The sequence below is a fragment of the Embiotoca jacksoni genome, unplaced genomic scaffold, assembly GCF_022577435.1.
Source record: "Embiotoca jacksoni isolate LCO1_2020_lvr unplaced genomic scaffold, fEmbJac1.0.p SCAF_12, whole genome shotgun sequence".
In the NCBI taxonomy this organism is placed as follows: domain Eukaryota; kingdom Metazoa; phylum Chordata; class Actinopteri; family Embiotocidae; genus Embiotoca; species Embiotoca jacksoni.
Genome location: NW_027185252.1, coordinates 7,813,956 through 7,834,089, shown reverse-complemented (window position 1 = coordinate 7,834,089; position 20,134 = coordinate 7,813,956). Strand labels below are relative to the sequence as shown.

The 20,134-nt window shown below is 46.9% G+C and overlaps 2 protein-coding genes across 2 annotated transcripts in view; both read left to right on the top strand.

Moving 5' to 3' along the window:
• The window catches only part of adam12b (ADAM metallopeptidase domain 12b), a 79,663-nt gene extending 73,072 nt beyond the window's left edge, over nt 1-6,591 (top strand). The window contains 4 exon segments of the mRNA XM_069144543.1: nt 5,118-5,138; nt 5,141-5,202; nt 5,204-5,287; nt 5,646-6,591. Coding sequence (XP_069000644.1) covers nt 5,118-5,138; nt 5,141-5,202; nt 5,204-5,287; nt 5,646-5,721 — 243 coding nt within the window. The 3' untranslated portion in view covers nt 5,722-6,591.
• A 3,606-nt stretch (nt 6,592-10,197) lies between these two features.
• Nucleotides 10,198-20,071, top strand: dhx32b (DEAH (Asp-Glu-Ala-His) box polypeptide 32b). Its single transcript, XM_069144542.1, has 11 exons — nt 10,198-10,864; nt 11,086-11,279; nt 11,932-12,307; nt 12,431-12,667; nt 13,742-13,835; nt 13,965-14,114; nt 15,023-15,214; nt 15,346-15,486; nt 15,627-15,817; nt 16,720-16,910; nt 17,091-20,071. Exons 1-11 carry the CDS (start codon nt 10,583-10,585, stop codon nt 17,263-17,265), a joined length of 2,223 nt encoding a protein of 740 aa, XP_069000643.1. The 5' UTR covers nt 10,198-10,582; the 3' UTR covers nt 17,266-20,071.
• Nucleotides 20,072-20,134: the final 63 nt, after the last annotated feature.

The window sequence follows — 20,134 nt, the reverse complement described above, 5'->3', positions numbered from 1 at the left end:
GGTCAGTGAACATTCGGGTGTTTTATCTTTTTTTTGTTGACACTTACATTCTCAGCAGGTGACAATAGATCTTTGGCATTTAAGGGACGTCCTGACATCTTAAGAGTCGAGTCAGCTGCTGAAAGACAATCTTCCTCTGAAGATGAAGTTTGATTAGTATTTATGGGATTGAAAATGTTGAGAAATTTTCAGTTTTTCAAATCACTTTGAGCCCAACTCGTCTGTTGATTTTTTTTTTTTAAAAATTGAGATTTAAAGCTCATGCTTGAACTTGAAAACAGCCGCTGACTTGAAATCTTAAAATTTGAACATCCACAGCTCCGATCACTGAGCGGACTCTGCCGTCTTGTTACGGCAAACTTGAAAGATCCAGAGCCGTTATGAATATTGTGCTCATTTTTGTCAACTACTGTTTTCAAGGTCAAGATAACGATCATAAGGAAATCCAAAACATGAGTATTATAAAAAAAAAATAAAAAAATAAAAAAGTTTTTAAAAAGAGTCACAATTTCCTTGAACTCACAGACGAAGAGTTTTAAAATCACGCCGCATTAACACCTGACAGAAATATAACTCCAACAATAACTAAAGCAGAGGAAACGCTCACCGTGATGGATAGTCTACGCCAAGCGCATTTAAAGTCTCATGACTTTCGTCGTTGAAATTAACAGAAAGCAGTGGATTGGAAGGTAGAAATCGGTCTGAAGACCGAGGTGCTCTTTGCGAACGCTCTGCGGTAATGTAAAATATATGGAAATCGTAGTTAATGGTCTAAAACTTGTACGGCCACCTGAGCGGTCGTTTTTAAAGGTTGCGGCAAAGTGTCGCGCTCCGGGACTCGCCGCATTTCTGCGGCTGCAGTCGGTTCGGTTCGCTCGCCCACGACATCGGCGGTAAAATTTCAATCCGTCTCCCTCCTTTGCGACCCGACTCCCGAGTAAGGCGACGCTTTCTGCCGAACCAGCGCTGCCGGACGCGCGGAGATAGTAAATCTCTCGATCCGTTCCTCTACCAGCGCAGCGAGGAGGGCTGTGCTGGATGTCAGCGGGGGTGCGACGGGAAAACGGCAGACGTGTGCTGCTATTAAGAAAGAAAAAAAAGAAGTTGAGTAAGACATTAGGTTTGTGATATGACACTGCTGGAGAAAGAACATAACACGATCCCAGATGTGGAGCCGGAGAAAGAATGACTCTGAGGTAAGCGTGTAGAGATCCAGTTTACCTCAGAGGTCAATCGCTCAGATTAACAGCAGCAGCAGCAGCAGTGGAGGAAATTAAACAAACACATCTGCCCAAGTTGATTTATAAAGAATAATTGTTTTACTTTTTTTTTTGTCTTTTCTTTTTTTTTTCATATATGTTGTGGCTGGCTTGTTATATGCAGTGGAAACTAGTGGCTCCAACATTTTTGGCTTGTGATCCCTTGCAAAAAAAAAAAATATGAAAAAGAAGCTGTATCTTGTTAAGTCCATAGACTGAATTATAAAATAATAGACGTCGTCCGAGTGAGTTCACCCAGAGGTTCCCTGAAAAGAGGTTTTTAGAGCTCCAACCTTCGCCGTCATCACAGTGCCTGACTCCCAGCTAATCCCCCCCCCCCCAAAAAAAAATAGGCACAGAGGTGGTGTTTGGATGTGAGGTGAGGCGGCCGAATGAAACCTTTGACGCTTATTAAACCTGCAGGCAGTCACCCAAATGCGGCGGCACCCCACCTGCCCTGCAGAGCGCCCCCTCTTCCCCCCCCCCCCCCATTCTTAATTATGAATAACTTAACGCTTCATTACAATCGAAACAGCTGTGTTACATACAAATTCACAACTGTGCAGCTGTCGTAAAGTGTAAAATCGGTTACAAGACACCAAAAACCACCAAAACCACCACCAAGATGTCTTTGACTTGTGAACAGTTCCGCAAAAGAGACATTTCCCCTCTAAAACATTTCAGATTCTTCCATTTTAGGAAGTATTTGTGGCCCTAAACAAAAAAAAAAAGCAAAGATCTTAGAAAAGGCCTCAAAGTTTTGTTGCAGACGTCATTTTACTGCCCATTAATCGTCTCGCAACTAACCCGATTCATCTCGCGACCCGCCGCCTCAACTTCCTGAACGGTACGTGGAGTCGTTAGAAGTAACTCCACTTTTTTTTTTTTTTTTTGGGGGGGGGGGGGGGGGGGTCATTGGTGACAAGGAGGCTGTGAGGGCGTTTCCACGGGAATAAGGTCTATTGTGTATTTATTAGAACGGATATAAGGCCGTACGGGAGCCGAGACTTTTCGCCAACAGGCCCGTTTTGTTATTATTTCGCGGGGAAAAATACACACCGGGTACCCGTCGAGCGGAACGACTTCGGAGCCCTCGCCGTTGTTCGCCGTAAAAGCAAGACCGCGGCATCCGCACCGCCGATGCAGCGGTGGAGGTGGGTCGGGAAGGGGGAGGGAGGGGGGGGGGGGAATCAGGCCTTTTTCCAAAATGTCATCTTTTCAGAAAAATCGTTTTGTTTTGGCGAGACGGCCGCGCATTTTTCTGTTCCTCCGGTGGCTTTTTTTTTTTTTTTTTTTTTTTTTTTTTTTTTCTCTCGAAAGGTGCTCGTAAGCCCAGGGCTCATAGATCTTTTCTCAGGCCGCGGAGGACAGTGCAATCCTTCATTTTGAATTAAGGCATGCGAACACCAGCGAGACTCCGGTTACAGTGTACGGTTTTCTGCCAGGAGCGGCATTAGGAATGCACATGGGTCCCCGGATTATTCCGCCGTTTGAGTGGATGCATCTGTCCACTTACATCTTCGCCCTTTTTTTTTTTTTCTTTCTTCCTCCTCCTCCTCCTCCTCCTCCTCCTTCTCCGTTCACTTCTGAAAAACAGCTCGATTTCCTAAATCTTTCTTGCAGGTCTTCACTTGACTCGTACGTGAAGGGGAGGCGGGGGGGGGTGGGGGGGGGGTGGAGGAGGGGTGGGGGGAGGGGGGGGAGAGGGGGGGAGAGTGAAGGGGGGTGGGGGGGGGGGGAGTGCAACTGACGGTAAAGATCGCAGCGGGTGGTACGGCGTGTGCAGAGTTTCGGTTAATATTCACCACGTTTCTCTTAATTGGCTCACAGGAATACGACACTGTGTGTGTGTGTGTGTGTGTGTGTGGTGTGTGTGTGTGTGTGTGTGTGCGTGTGTGTGCGTGTGTGTGTGCGTGTGTGCGTGTGCGCGCGTGTGTGTGTTTTATTATCTCCCCCCCCCCAACCCACCCCACCCCCGCCCCCCTCCCCAAACTCTCTGCAGAAGTAAGAGCGGTAATCCACGCGGGACCGTCCCGCAGAGCCGCCGCGCCCGTTCGAGCCCCCCCCCCCCCCCCCCCACGTCTCGATTAGAGCGTCGCAACTTCTTAACCTCTTCGGGGGAGCGTCTCTCGTTTCTAACCGGATTGCGAAACGGCTTCGGGCTGTTATCTGCGGAATTAGCACATTTTTGAAGTTTGTAAAAAAACAGTTTGTTTGTTTGTTTGTTTTTTGTTTTTTGGGGGGGTTTTTTTTTGTTGTTGTTTTTTTTTTTCCTCCTCGCGGTGCATCTGACTAATAAATATTCTACGAAGTGAACAAAATGCTGCTTTTGTTGTCGGAACAGCTTCTCGCCGACTAAAAGTCATTTATAATGTACAAAAAAAAGGGAGCAGAAAAGGTTGTTGTTTTTTTTTGTTTTTTGTTTTTACCGGTTCGTTTCGTCCGCTGCGATAATTAGTAACGTATCTTTTGGGTTGGATCTGTCGCTTGGACAAAACAAGGATTTTTTTTTTGTTGTTTTTTTTTTTAATCACGTAGATAACAGCAGATTATTCGGTAATGAAAAAAAAAGGTCCGTCGTTGCAGACCCCTAATTATCTTCTTTTCTAGCTTATTTCAACCTGCGTCGACTCACTGACGTGCATGGTGTGTGTGTGTGTGTGGGGGGCGGGGGGGGGAGTGGGGGAGGAAGGGAGGGAGGGGGGGGGGGGAGGGAACCGGGTCAGTCACTAACAGCCGGATGATGATGAGGTCTGGCCTCGCAGTCGGTGTTTCCCATCACATCACGGAGGTGGCGGTGGCGGCGGGGGGTCGGAGGTCAGCTCCTCTCACACACACACACACACACACACACACACACAACTCTGGGATGTGCGGGGACGCTTGTCACGTCCAAACAGGAAATGGACATCATGCCGTTATATATATATAAATCATCAGCGTAGACGGCCGCGTTAGGATTTCTCTCGAAACCCAAAAACCGCAGAAGTACATGGACGGGGATTTATTTATTTTATTTATTTATTTATTTATTTATTTATTTGGGACGTACTTACCAGTGACGTAACGATAATCTGAAGAGGTCGCGCGGCGAGGCTGAAAACGTCCCCCGCGCCGGTCGGGGAGTCCTCCGGGTCCCGCGGCGCCGAACGCCCGCGGGTTCATAACTCCGTTGCGTCCGCTCTTGACAAACTCGGTCACGTCTCGGCTGCATTCATGAATGTTTTAAACCCCTCCATCCCCCCCCCCCCCCCCCCCCCCCCCCCCCCGAGTCTCACCCATGCACGATGTGGACATTTTATTTCTCTCTGATTAATCTAAGATTGTCCATGTCTTCCTCTAAGTGCGCGTGTGCGACGGTAGCCGGGCAGCCGGTAGCAGATGTTTATCACCCCTTTGCCCACTCCCGTGTAGATTAGTAACACACGATGGCACCTCCATCCTGATAACCTTCTACACTCACGCAGCACCGCCACAGAGGTGGTGGTGGCCAGGAGGAGGAGGAGGAAGAAGAGGAGGAAGAGGAGGTTTTTGAGATTCATCTCATGTTAAGGTGGGAGAATTCAGAACAGATACTGATAACACACTGCCCTCTAGTGAAACGCGTCGGCTTTTATGTCCAGATGGTTCCTGCAAAACGAACCCCGTGGGTCAGGTTCATTCGGGTTTCGCACGCGCACAACGTGCACGCACGCGCACACACACACACACACACGCACACACACACGCACACACACGCACCGTGTGTTTAGAGCGCTTCGTTGGGATTTTAAAAAATGAATGTCAGCAAAATATTCACCGACTGAATTTTCTCTCTCCGCCCACCCCCTCCCTCCCCCCACCTCCCCTCCTCTTCAGGACTTCGAGAAGCCGAGTCCCGCCCCAGAAGCCGCTGCCCCGCGGACCCGCTGGGGAGGAGCTCCCGGCCGGGTCGCGGTGCGGCCCGGGGTGCCCGGGGCCGGACCGCTCCCCCATCCCCACCCCCCCACCGCGCCCAGGCCCCTGCCCAGCATCCCTTTACCCAGCAGGTCGGTGCAGCGCGGCGGGAAGCCCGCGGAGTCTTTCGACAGCCCCTTTTCAGGACGTCTTCATCTCTCTGCTGAAGCTTAAAACCCCGTTTGCCGACATGCTGTAACAGTAAAGCGTATTTCTGAATATTCATGTCGAACGTCGGGAGCGCGGGTCAAAAATATCATTGTGGTAGCGTTGAGTGTTTTTTTTGTTTGTTTTGTTTTGTTGTTTTTCTTTACGCACCGCAGGGGGAGTTGTTTACCGCTCGGCTCGGCTCGTTTTGCTTTTTTTTTTTTTGCCGATCGCCTTGAAAGCGAGTCGACGTTTAAACTTCGGCCGTCGCGCTGATTTCACGTTTCCTCTGCTGTGTTTCAGACCCGTGCCGCCGTTGCCCTACAGACCGCCAAAGACTCACAAGGATCGCCGAACTCTCGACGTCACGGACGAGTAGATCTCCGACCGGAAGGGGGGACGGGGGGGGACGGGGGGGACGGAGGCTCGTCTTGATTTGCACTAATTGCCGGGACTCTCCCTTGAGACCTTTTTCGGACAGTTTGAAGGCGTCACGGAGTTTCTGGTGGAAAAAAAAAAAAAGAAAAAAGGAGGCTGACGTCACACCTCGGTGCTACGCCTCTAAAAAAGGTGCTTTGTTGTCCTCGCTCAGGTACCAATGAACTATTTATTGAACTATTTAACTTGGATGTTACCGGTCGGTGCGCGGAGCACTCTCATGCAGATGATTTCTCCCCCCCCCCCCCCCCCTCCTCCCCCCCATGGAAAATTTCAGTAAAGAAGGAAACATGTTGTCATGTTGGGTGATTTTTTTTTTTGTTTTTTGTTTTTTTTTGCATTCTTTAGTTTTTTTTTTATACTTCTTTATTTTATTTTTTATTTTTTTTATGAAATGCTGAAATATATGAATCTTTTTATATATATATATATATCTATATATATATAACCAGTGAATTTGCTTGAATAATAGAAGCGCAAAAGAAAGTCGAGTTTTTTGGGGGATTTTTTTTAGACTTGGATGAGGATGAAGGGAAAACGGAGCTCAAGTCGACACGTGGCGAGTGCAGCTTGTGTCGGCAGATTCGACAGACTGATTGTGTTCCCGGTGAGAATTACGCCAACGCCAAATAATTCGACGTCCGTACGTTCCACGTTCCACGTTCCACGTTCCGCGCTCACTTCGTCCTGGGGGGGGTGCGAGCCAACTCGGATGACTTCGGCGCCGTGAGCTTTTCCAAGTTCCTCCTCGACCAACAAGATGGGTTTTTTTTTTGTTTTTTTAATGTATCTGTACTGTCTGTTTGTTGTTGTTGTTTATCAGCTTTGACAACATTCCTTTTAGATTTGTTGTTGATGTTGTTGTTTGTTTGTTTTTTGGTTTATCGGCTTTGACAACATTCCTTTTAGATTTTTGTTGTTGTTGTTGTTGCTGTTGTTGTTGTTTTGTTACGGCTTCGCTGTTTTCTACGCGCCGAGATTATTCGCGCGTTCCCGGCGTCGTTTGTTCGGTTCAGAACTTGGCGTTGCACTTTGAGTTTGAGCACCTTTTTTTTTTTTTTTTTTTTTTCTTGAAGCTGTCGCCGTCACACGAGGGGGGACACTTTTTGTTTGTTTGTTTGTTTGTTTCCCTGCGTCAGTGTTCGCTTTGCAGAAATGCGTTTGTTTTTTTGTTGTTTTTGTTTGTTTTTTTGTATCCGCGGCGCATTCCAAACGCCAGCGCTCGTCTTCTTAACCGCTGCCGAAAGGATTGACGTCAGTAACCCCCCCCCCCCCCCCCCGCCCCCCCGCCCCGCACACCTGCATTTGTGTTCGTGTACAAAAAGTGTCCGAGTAAGCGCTTCTCCCGCTGGAAATGATTTGTTCTTGCCGTGTCGATTAGCTGTTAAATGTTTATGCCGTTTGTTGTGATGTATTGTGCTCATTATATTTTAAGTGTTTAAAATCCATTGTAAAGTGTAAATATTTGGGGGGTTTTTTTTTTCTTCTGGGGTTTTTTTTTTTTTGTTCCTTTTTTTTTTTTTTTTTTTTTACAAGCTCAGTAATGTAAGAACCGCTTTGAGGCCGTGCCCCATTTTACGCTGCGTGGTGAAAACGTGATTTTCGAGGATTTTTACAGGCAAGATGCAACGGTGTCAAGACATCTAAACTAAGAGATGAAATCGGAGCCAAATAAAAGAAATCCTTTACGACTGTTTACAATAAGTTGTTTTTGATTTATTTTTTTATTTTTTTTAGGGGGGGGGGGGCTAAGCTGCCACCGAGACCAAAACAAAGCCAAGAAAAAGTCACCAACGAGGACTTAAATCGTTTGAATTTGTATCATAAATGCATGAAAGCTACTGATGACGTATAATACCTCTAAATCTGATTAATACTCATTAAACAGATTTAAGAGGTGTCAAAAAAAAAAATAAAAAAAAGACAGTAACGCTAAATAAAGTAATATAGGGTTATGAAATGTAAAGACTTTCATAGACCAAAGTCAGTGATGCACAAGAATAAAAATCTTTAAAAACGGTAAAAATAAGAATAATAATAAAACAGTAAACGACATGAATAAAAATAATGAAAAAAAAAACAGCGCTTTGTTAAACCTTTCCTCTCAAAAGCAGCAGCCAATTAACAGTAATTCTCAGGGTCTGAAAATGTCACTAACATAAGTAGCAAGCATAATATTTGATGATAATAATAATAATAATTTGATCATAACATTTTATAGTATGCGTGTCATTTTCTCAGTAACTTCCTGTGTGAACTTCTTGTTCAACACTGCCACCTGTCAGACAACTCGGGTCGTCACGTACCGACGTGAAGACACTGAAGTGCAGATTAAGAAGATCGGCGCTCTTTAACAACTAAAAGAATACAAAGAACAGGGAAAAACCTCTGAGGTCCAAACGGCCCTCGGAGTCACCGGAAGAACATGACGGAACCAAAAGAAAATACTGTAATCCTTATAAATGCACACATTTCAGAACATAAATCATCAGAAATAGAAAATGTTAACAACCAATATAAAGCAATGTATAAACCTCTATCACTTCTTGACACACACACACACTCTCACACACTCTAAGTACAATTTAGGCTTTAGAGTATCTGGAAATGAAATATTTTCCAAGTTAGCTCAGTACTGTCATGATTCACAATCACAGCTTGATTAAAAGGCAACTAAAGGGGTTTCATTTAGGATTTTTTTTTTTTTTTTTTCTCAAATAAAATGCTGAAATGTATTATATTTTTCAGAACCTGTGAAGTTATAATAATATTATCATTATAATAGAAGCACAAATAAGTTGAGGAGGACAAGTCAGGAAGCAGTGGGGGTTTTTTCTTAAATGAAGCGGAAAAATACAGCAGTTTTCAAGCTGCATCGTGGGTGCATGCACAGGTCAGGACACATTCACAAAACTACTGGGACGTTGTGAAAATACACTTCTGCCCACCTGAGGCTTCACGTCGGAGCTGTACATTTGTTACAAAAAAAATGTAAAACACTTAATACTTTAGTGTGTTGTCTAAAATATGAAGAAAAAAAAAAGTCAAAACGCAGTGTTTCGTCCACAAGGTCATACTAGAGTATGACTTTTTTTTGTTCCTCCCCCCAAAAAAAAATCACCAAAAAGGTCATGTGAAGGGGGTTTTTTGGCCAATTTTTTTTTTAAATACTTGTAAAATGTGAAGAATAAGTCATACCATAGTATGTCGTCCAAACCATCATACTATAGTATGACTTTTTTTTCACAAAAGCATGGCCTTTTAATTATATTTTGGACGACATGCCATAGTATGACTTTTTAATGATAATTTTGGACGACATGCCATAGTATGACTTTTTAATGATAATTTGGACGACATGCCATAGTATGACTTTTTAATGATAATTTTGGACGACATGCCATAGTATGACTTTTTAATGATAATTTTGGACGACATGCTATATTATTGACTGTTACCTAACGTGACATTACATTACATTTCATTTAGCTGACGCTTTTATCCAAAGCGACTTACAATAAGTGCATTTCAACCATGAGGGTGCAAAACCCAGAACAACAGGAATCAAGAAAATGCAATTTTCTTCAAGAAAGCCAAACTACAAAGTCCCATCAGTCAGTGTCATTTTAAGAACTCCTGTTCAAGGTAAAGTCGGAAGAGGTGTGTTTTTAGTTTGCGGCGGAAGATGTACAGAGTTTCCTGCTGTCCCGACGTCGGTGGGGAACTCGTTCCACCCATTTAGGAGCCGGGACAGCAAACAGTGGTGATTTTGTAGAGTGTTTAGCTCGCAGCGAGGGAGCGACGAGCCGATTGGTGGAAGCGGAGCGGAGGGAGCGGGCTGGGGTGTAAGGTTGGACCGTGTCCTGGATGTACACTGGACCCGATCTGTCGCAAGTACCAATGTTTTGTTATAGCACTGCTTGCAGTTTTAAATGATTATGAAACGACTTTCAAAAGGACCAACGGATCACTGATCAGAAGGAGGGGAGTGTCATCTGCGGATGACCGCACTCCTGCGGGGTTACCGGCCACATGACAGCACTGGGCCGGCCGCCCGGTGAGCTTTTCGTTTGGCTTCACTTGCAGAGGCGGTGCTGCACTTTAAGGCGCACCGCTTTACCTGCTGTTTAAAAGACACAGGTTCGAGTTTAATGTCTAAAGATAGAGATGAAAATCAAAATAACGATCATTTAAACATCCGCAAACTCCTATTTTCAACGATTGCGTTAATGTTTTTTTTTTTTTTTTTTTTTTTACCAAACATTTTGGTATTGTTTTTCTCGGGACACCATTCCAGTCATTTAAAGACCGTCTCTGCCTTTTGCGGGTGCGGAAACACTGCGGAGCCTCGAAGTGGAACAAACTCGCGAAAGTCCCATCATTTTCTGGCACGTCGTTTGGTTCGCGGCTGCGGGAACGAATTATTTCGGTCGGTCGACCACCGAGATAATCCATTTCTAAACGACACCGCGGTTGGTAAATAAATGCACTTTACACCGTGTGCAGCTCGTGGTCTTTGCGCGTGTGCCAGTTTTCATCGTAAACAGTAGGCACCCCCCCACCCCCTCCTCTGAGTCTCTGCCCATCTATGTCTGTTCTCGCGTCAGCGTGTCATCTGCGGATGACCGCACTCCCTGCGGGATTAGCGGCCACATGACAGCACTGGGCCGGCCGCCTGGTGAGCTTTTCGTTTGGCTCCGCTTTGCAGAAGGCGGTCTTGTGCTGCCGTCCCCAACGGTTCACCGGGAGCCGCGGATCTCCAAAACTTCCGCGTCCGGCGCAGACCGGGAGGCTCGCTCGTGATGGCGCAGGACGTTACGAGTTTAACTGGGGAGGGCTGCTTTGACTGGAAACCGTCCCGTCGCTCGGACGCGGAGGCTTTGAGCCGCGGAGACAAAGAATGCGATGACATCTTGGAGCTCAATCAGTTCGACGGACTGCCTTACTCCTCCAGGTTTTACAAATTGCTGGAAGAGAGGAAAGAGCTGCCAGTTTGGAAGGCGAAGTGTGAATTCGTGGACACTTTGGCCAAAGGACAGTTTGTGGTCGTCAGTGGCTCTGCCAAAACTGGAAGGAGCTCTCAAGTGAGTACTGTGGGGGGTGTGTGTGTGGGGGGGGGGGGGTTTGACACTCGAGATTGCACTGCCACGGAAAATATTGCACATTTCATTCGCGCAGCAGCACATTTTGGTCACTTTAACGGAGGGGGGGGACGTTCAGGCCCTTTCGCTATCTGTGACGTAAGCAACTTATCACACTCTTTATTTATTTATTTATTTATTTGTTTGTTTGTTTGTTTAAACAGATTCCTCAGTGGTGTGCCGAGTTCTGCCTGTCGGCCCAGTTCCTGCACGGCTTGGTGGTTTGTACCCAGATCCACGCCCAGCAGGCCGTCGATCTCGCCCTGAGGGTGGCCGACGAGATGGACGTCAACATTGGTCACGAAGTCGGCTACAGCATCCCTCTGGAAAGCTGCTGCGCCGACGACACAGTCCTCAGGTGGGAAGCCTTTAAAAACGCACGTGTCTGCAGTGTTTCTCTGACTTTGTCCTCCCGTCTCTTTACGCTGCACGCGCACACGCACGCACGCACACACACACGCACACACACACAAAAAGCTAAACCGACCCGCCTTTTCTTATTCTAAGGAGAGAAGTGAACAAAAGGAGTGAGAAGGGGCTCTTTTCAGGGGCCCCTCCACAGCTGCCCGGCCCCCCCCCCCTCCTCCTTCCCCCCCATCCTTGCCCATATGTCACAACCCCCCCCCCCCCCCCCACCTCATGCGGGGTCTTTCACAAAGTTAGCCAAGGGAACAAAAGATCTCGGCCCCACCTGAGGGGGAGGGAGACGAGATAAACGGTGCAGCCAGCGAGAATGAAAGGATCCGCTCCCCGAGCTAATTATTAAAGTAAATTACAAAAAAGCTGAAGTGGAGACAAAGTGCGTTTCATGAAGAGGCCCACTCTGAGACGTGTCCAGTGGATTTCCCAAATGTATCGTCCCACCTTTTGAGTCAACCGGCGTTGCGCTTAAGAGAAACCTGAGGATTTATTTCGGGTCGTTGTGTACTTTGTGCCGTGTACTGGCTAACCTCCTGACGTCAGACATCATTTGACCCTCCCCCCCCCCTCCCCCCCCCCTCCCCCTTCAGGTACTGCACAGACGACATGCTCCTCAGAGAGATGATGTCCGACCCTCTGCTGGAGCGCTACGGCGTGGTGGTGGTGGACCAGGCCCACCAGAGGACCGTGGCCACCGACGTGCTGCAGGGTCTGCTGAAGGACATAACCAGGCAGAGGCCGGAGCTCCGCGTGGTCGTCCTCACAGCCGTCGGCCCCGGCCCCGCGCAGCTGGCCCACTTCACCGGGTCGCCGGCGCCGCTCGTCCGCCTGGAGACCCCGGGCGCCGGGGAGGTGGCGCACAGCAGCGCGGGCGAAGGCTACTTCTACTCCGCTCTCCGCCTCGTGCTGGAAATCCACCGCTCCGAGGAGGAGGGGGACGTGGTCGTGTTTCTGGTGACGACGCAGGTGAGAAAATCAAAAGTAAATCAAAATTAAAAAAAAAAAAAAAAACAGCGCTGACGGAGTCGGGAGGTCCGGAAATATGAACATCTCCGATTCGCCCCTCTTTTGTTTTGGACTCTATGCCAGGAGATCGATCTGGCCCGCGACATCCTGCTTCACGAGGGGCGCAGCTCGCCCCCCGATGCGGGTGACCTCCTGCCCGTCGCAGTGCACCCCGGGCAGCCCGGGAATCTGCCGGTCCCGGGGGAGGAGGACACGGGCCGGACCCGCAGAGTATTCCTCACGTCCAGCCCGAACGAGGACTTCTTCTGGGCCGTTAACTCGATAAGTTTCGTTATCGACGGCGGGCTGGAGAAAAGACATGTGAGTTTGGGTTTTTTTGTTTTGTTTTTAAATCGGAGTTTAAATCATCACATGGAAGTTTTCGCGGTTGAGTTCCGGGGTTATAAGAAGTGATTAAAGCGAGTAAAAAAAAATTTTTTTTTTAAAAATTCACCATGTTTTTGCTCACTATTTTGTTTTTAAGCTGAGACTTTCTGAACATTTTAATTAGGCCAGGTTCCTTTTTGTCACTTTGACAAGCAGTATTTTTTTTTTTAGGGGATTATCCAGGAATTTTCTACCCGGTGACACACAACTGCATTGTTTACTTCTTAAGGCTCATTAAAACGTCTGGTGGGGGGGAAAACGTAAGACGCGTCCTGCAGCCGGTGCAACGAAAATCCAACTTTAGGCACTTTCGGGGACGTTTTCGCAGCTGAAAATGTGTCCAACCGCGATTGGTGTCAACGTTTCATTAAATATCTTTACACGTCATTAGAAGTGAGAAGATGATCTCGATATTTTTACTTGATTGAAAGCAAAACCGTAATGTTCTGTATGAAGAATATGATCAGCTAAATCAACTAAATGTCGACATTTTTTTTTTTTTTTTTTTTTAATCCATCAAAGTGGCAGCTGTCAGTGTTTTATAATATTATTACATTTTGAAGCTGATGCATTGATATGTATGTAGGATTTTATTGCAGCCTGTCTATATGGAGGTCACTCTGACCGCTTTACGTACCGCCGAGTGGATTTATTTGCGTACGCTCTTTATTTTATGAGCCGATTATTAAACGATACGTTTTGGCCGTCAAATCTTTTAATTTTGCCGACCACCTGGTGACGGAAGCTGTCACAATGTACAGGATATGTAATGTAGGTAGTTACTTTATTAATCCCCAAGGGGGAGATTTTTTTTTTCGCTACAGCAGCATTTATAGATACAGGAAAGCAGTAAAATAACAGTAAAAAAAAAAAAAAAAATAATAATTAAAATATAAAAATGCACAGTATATACAATAATATAGAATAAAATAGAATAATTAAATTAAATCTAACTAAACAATAGTGCAAAGTTGTTGTTGTTGTTGTTTTAATGTGCTGCCGTTGCAGGTCTACAACCCCAGGATCCGGACGAACTCGGTCGTCCTCCGGCCAATCAGCGCGGCTCAAAAGGAGAGTCGCAGGCAGCTGGCGGGCCCGGCAGGTGAGAGGTTAAACTGCTCCCGAAACGATCCCGCTGCCGTTCTCCCGCCGCGCTCCCCGTCTCAAAGACGAGACGATCTGTCTTTTTTTTTTTTTCCTCCTCCCCCCCCCCCCCCCCTCCGCCCCGCAGGGAAGTGTTTCTGTCTGTATCCGAAGGACAGGCAGCTCCCCGCCGAGATTCGCCCGCACATGGTGGAGTCTGACATCACTTCCACCGTGCTCTTCTTGAAGAGGATGGAGATCGCCGGGCTGGGCCGCTGCCACTTCGTCGACAGGCCAGGTGATACTCGCGTGACGTGTCCCGGCTGGGCCCCCTGCTGTTGAGAGCTCCGTCCTCGGAGACCAGCACACGGGAACTTTTTATTTATTTATTTATTTATTTATTTATTGGGAGGCAGTGAGCCGTGCTGCAGCTGAACTGACAGCTCCTGTTCTGCGAGCGTCCTTTTAGAGCTGACCTGCTTCCGTGTGCTTTTGTTCCCCCGGATTTATATACACACGCACACGCACACGCACACACGCACACACGCACACGCACACACACACGCACACACACACACGCACTGAGCCTCCCATTAGCTGATTAGAGGGTAGAGTTGTTGAGAGAGAGAGCAGGTGACAACAGACAGCCATGGAGGGTTTTGATTTCACTCTTCCCTCTCGCTCCGTTTGCATCTCGGCCTCGTCGCGTCTGCGTGTCTGCTCGTCGGAAAACACGTTTGCCACGAAAACAACAACAACAACGCAGAACAAAGAAAATCTCATTCGTACCACGGAGGACTTTTCATTTTTGCATAGTGATGCGTGGCAGATGTCGGGGAGGATTACAAAAAAATTCCTAATCTGCTGCTGCCTATTCGCTCCGAGCGCCCTCAGCAGGGGGGCCGGTACATTGTGGGGGGGGGTGGGGGGAGGTGGGAGGGGGGTGGGGGGGGGGGGATTGTCCCAGTGGGTCACCATTTTGGATTACAGTTTGGACTGCAGGAAAACACAAAAATGGTCCACAGCAGTTAAATGTATTTATATGTTATTGATAATCTCCCGGTTTAAATACTAGACAGTCATAAAGACATGGATTTTTTTTTTTTTTTTTTTTTCCTGACGGATTTGGTCCCCACACACATTTCTAACCGAGGTTTCATTTTAAGTCGTCTAATCCCCAAAAAAAAAAAACCCTCTCCCACCCAGATCCCGGAGGCCTGATGCAGGCTTTGGAGGAGCTGGACTACCTGGCAGCTCTGGATAACGACGGCAACCTGTCCGAGATGGGAATCATCATGTCCGAGTTCCCCCTGGAGCCGCAGATGGCGAAAACTGTCCTCGCCTCCTGCGAGTTCGACTGCGTCAGCGAGGTGGTCATCGTCGCCGCCATGCTCGCAGGTGACATGCGCCGACTCGGCATTCGGACGCGAATATGTACACGACAGCATACACGCGTCAACAACAACAACAGCAACATGTGTATCGAGCAGCTTTCGAAGCGTCGCGTTTTGTCGCCTGGATTCTTTTAGCGCCGACCTGCTTCGCGGCCCCCTCCGCGGAGCTGAAGCCCGACGCGACTCAGTGCCACGCGAAGTTCCAGCACCCGGAGGGAGACCACTTCACCCTCATCAACATCTACAAGGCCTTTAAGCAGTGCCAGCAGGATCCACGTGAGTTTCAGAGAACATCTCAGAGAACAAAAACCGGACTGAAGGGGAAAAACTAAAACCGTTTTTTTTGTTGTTGTTGTTGTTGTTGTTGTTGTTTTGTTTTGTTTTGACACCGATCCCGCCCTCCCCTCCTCGCGAAGACTGCGACGTGGAGAAGTGGTGTCGGGACTCGCGCCTGTGCCGCTCCGCCCTGCTGACGGCCGACGCCCTTCGCGCCGAGCTCACCGACACCCTGAGGAGGATCGAGCTGCCCGTCTCGGTGCCGGCCTTCGGCTCCCGGAGCAACACCGTCAACATCAAGAGGGCCCTGCTGGCGGGCTTCTTCATGCAGGTTCAGACATCGTCGCTTTATTAAACCACTCGAAAGAAAAAAAAAAAAATCTCAATAAATGTACGAGGTCGGCATTAAAAACGTTATTATTATTATTTTTATTTTTTTTTTTACTCCGGTTTCAGCATCGGCTCCAAAAAAAAAAAATCCAGTATCAGTCGGGTTTTACATTTAACTGCTTACAGGTCACACTTGAAATGTCTTCATCCCCTCCACTTGGACTGCTTTTATCTTTTACTCCTCAACACACTTTTCAACTCCTTTCACTGCCGATACTTTAACTGACGCTTTCACTTCTTTATCTTTGAAAACCAAACAGATGATCGGCTCTTCTACTGTTCACAGATAAAAAAAATAAAAAAAAATGATCCAGCTGCTGGCGGCACTCACCGCTTTCACACCGCGCTTCCATTTATAAACACGCGCACACACACACACTCTGGCAGTAATTCCCTTTCAGGATTTCCACTTCGCCACAAACTTCCCGTTCAGCCTATCACCGACACTTAAACTAACATTTCAGCTCCTTTCGCTGCTCGTCTAAATCGTCATCTTTGACTGAAACGAAGACTTGCAACTTCCCTCGGAACTTCGGTTTAAACCAACACTACCTGCTATTTCAACTTCTTTCAGTATTTGTATTTCGACTGCCGCTTCGACGTTTTCACTCCTTTTTTTTTTTTCCAGCCTTTTCTTGTCTACTATGTTTTTTTTTGCTTCTGAACTTGCGAACCCTTCGAGGATAAATCAAACCTCCAGATGCATTTTTTTTTTTTTATATATATATATTCGATGCGATCTATCTTATCTAATGAAGCTTTCTCGGGTGGTGACTCCAGTTCTGGCTCTGATCTCCCCCCCCCCCCCCCTTCCCCCCTCTCCTCCTCCCCCCCCCCCCTCAGGTGGCGCGCGATGTGGACGGTTCAGGGAACTACTTCATCCTGACCCACAAGCACGTGGCACAGATCCACCCTCCGTCCGGCTACGGCGCCAAGAGCCCCAAGCTGGGGCTGCCCGAGTGGGTGCTGTTCCACGAGCACTCCTTCTCCGAGGACAACTGCCTCCGCACCGTAACCGGCGTAACGCCGCAGGAGTAAGTCGCGAGGAGGAGGAGGAGGAGGGGGAGCAGCAGACGTACCGCGAAGTCCGCTCTCCGACGAAACCGGGGGGGGGGGGGGGGGGGGAATAGAATTTGCACCGCTGCCGTTCGGCGCGATTCACAAAACGCCGCGTATAACCCGTCGCCCCCTTTTTCCTCTCTCTCCTCTCCCAGGTTCGTTCGGATGACGCCGCAGTACTTTTTCTACAACTTGCCGTCGAGCGAGAGCAAAGACATCCTCCAGGACGTGTTGGACCGCGGGGCTTCTCGGTACCGGGAGGAGAAACCTTCGCCGTCCCGGGAGGAACCCCGGGAGGACCGGACGTCCGACCGCTGCGTCGTACAGTGACGGACTGACCCGCCGCTGCTGATCAAAGGACCGCTTATTGCACTATTTTGTACAGAAGAGCGGCGTTTGCATGTTCGATCACAGCAGTTCATCGGTGATTTTTTTTTTTTTTTTCTCCCCTTTTTCATCTGTGACCGTCTTTCCCTCATTTTTTTTTTTTTTTTTTTAGTCACAACATCTTGTTCCGTGTTTTTCTTTGGAATAGTTACACAAAGTGCACTAATATATGAAATGAAATGAAAACACAAGTTTCTATGATGATTTTGGGCACGCTCTTACTTCTGTTGGCACTTATTCCTCCTATTCTAAAAAAAACTTTCTCGCCCTTTAAAATGTCTACTTTTGTTTTGAAGTTCACGGTTCCCCCCCCCCCCCCCCTCTCTCCCTCTTCCCCCCCGCTGAATCTTTTTAATGACGGCGTGACGTCACACGCTTGCTTTCTCATTTCTATACCCCGCCATCGGTTACTGTCCCGCCTGATTAATGAGGTGCGAGGGACACGTTCGGACGCGCCCGCGGCTCCATCTGGTGTGGACACAGTTCAGTAACGGTGGGGGGGGGGGGGGACCCAGTTTCCCTCTCAACGGCGTTGGAGACGTCACGTTCCCTGCGCTGCGAACGCCGCGGCGTGGGACAAGAACCAGAACCAGGAGCCGGAGGTACAGCGTCGCGTAATCCACTTAAAAAAATTTGAATGTGTTTGTTTTCCAAAGAGCTGATTAAAATTTTTTTTTTTAAAATAGCTTCGCTTCAACTAGACTCGATCAAACGTGTCCCCATTAGCCCGAGAGCGCGTTAGCATTTTATTAAAGAGATGATCAAACTACGATGGGGGGGGTTATTAGGGCCGCATTAAGGGAAGAAAAATAAGAGGAGAAGGATCTTTAAAAGTTTTGCTCGCAAAGAGGGGGTGGGGGGGGGTATAGGATTGTTGAGAATAAAGTTTAAAATTATATTTCCGGGATGAATTTACATTTCAAGATTAAAGTCAAATTTCAAGAGAATAAATCAAATTAAAACTGCAAGCAGTGACATGCGGGCCCTCGGGCACGGTGCACGTCGGGGATCCGGCGGGTCGGGGCCCCAATAGTCCCGCTTCCAGTTTTAATTTTTTTTTTCCCCTCGATTTCGTTCCTTATTCTTCTTTTCAAAAAAAATAAAAAATACTATAGCTCTATGCTCTATACTATAGCTCTATACTCTATCTCTATACTATAGCTCTATGCTCTAGCTCTATGCTCTATACTATAGCTCTATACTCTATCTCTATACTATAGCTCTATGCTCTAGCTCTATGCTCTATACTCTATCTCTATACTATAGCTCTATGCTCTAGCTCTATACTATAGCTCTATGCTCTAGCTCTATACTATAGCTCTATGCTCTAGCTCTATGCTCTATACTCTATCTCTATACTATAGCTCTATGCTCTAGCTCTATGCTCTATACTCTATCTCTATACTATAGCTCTATGCTCTAGCTCTATGCTCTATACTACAGCTCTATACTCTAGCTCTATACTATAGCTCTATGCTCTATACTACAGCTCTATACTCTAGCTCTATGCTCTATACTATAGCTCTATGCTCTATCTCTATACTATAGCTCTATGCTCTAGCTCTATGCTCTATACTATAGCTCTATACTCTATCTCTATACTATAGCTCTATGCTCTAGCTCTATGCTCTATACTCTATCTCTATACTATAGCTCTATGCTCTAGCTCTATACTATAGCTCTATGCTCTAGCTCTATACTATAGCTCTATGCTCTAGCTCTATGCTCTATACTCTATCTCTATACTATAGCTCTATGCTCTAGCTCTATGCTCTAGCTCTATGCTCTATACTATAGCTCTATGCTCTAGCTCTATACTATAGCTCTATGCTCTAGCTCTATGCTCTATACTCTATCTCTATACTATAGCTCTATGCTCTAGCTCTATACTATAGCTCTATGCTCTAGCTCTATACTATAGCTCTATGCTCTAGCTCTATGCTCTATACTCTATCTCTATACTATAGCTCTATGCTCTAGCTCTATACTATAGCTCTATGCTCTAGCTCTATGCTCTATACTCTATCTCTATACTATAGCTCTATACTCTATCTCTATACTATAGCTCTATACTCTATCTCTATACTATAGCTCTATGCTCTAGCTCTATGCTCTATACTCTATCTCTATACTATAGCTCTATGCTCTAGCTCTATACTATAGCTCTATGCTCTAGCTCTATGCTCTATACTCTATCTCTATACTATAGCTCTATACTCTATCTCTATACTATAGCTCTATGCTCTAGCTCTATGCTCTATACTCTATCTCTATACTATAGCTCTATGCTCTAGCTCTATGCTCTATACTATAGCTCTATACTCTATCTCTATACTATAGCTCTATGCTCTATACTACAGCTCTATACTCTAGCTCTATGCTCTATACTATAGCTCTATACTATAGCTCTATGCTCTATACTATAGCTCTATACACTATAGCTCTATACTCTATCTCTATACTATAGCTCTATGCTCTATACTCTGCTCTATTCTCTATTAAAAAAATAATCTTGGGTCACTTTTCGGGTGACAGTATGACTTTTTGAATATTGTTTTTCGGAGTATGACCTTTCCATGAACTCAAGTTACTTCTCACTGAGGCAACTGCTCTAACCAGAGCACAATGGGGGGGGGGGAGTCTCTTTTGGACTTTTAACACTTTTGAGTTTTGTATTGTTGTTGACCTTTGGTTTAATATTAGTATGACTGCATGTACAAACCCGAAGCGGTGTGGCTTACCCTTAGGGGGGGGGGGGGAACCAAAGGCCCCGTGAACCATGTGGCTTACCCTTAGAGGGATTCGCCTTGGG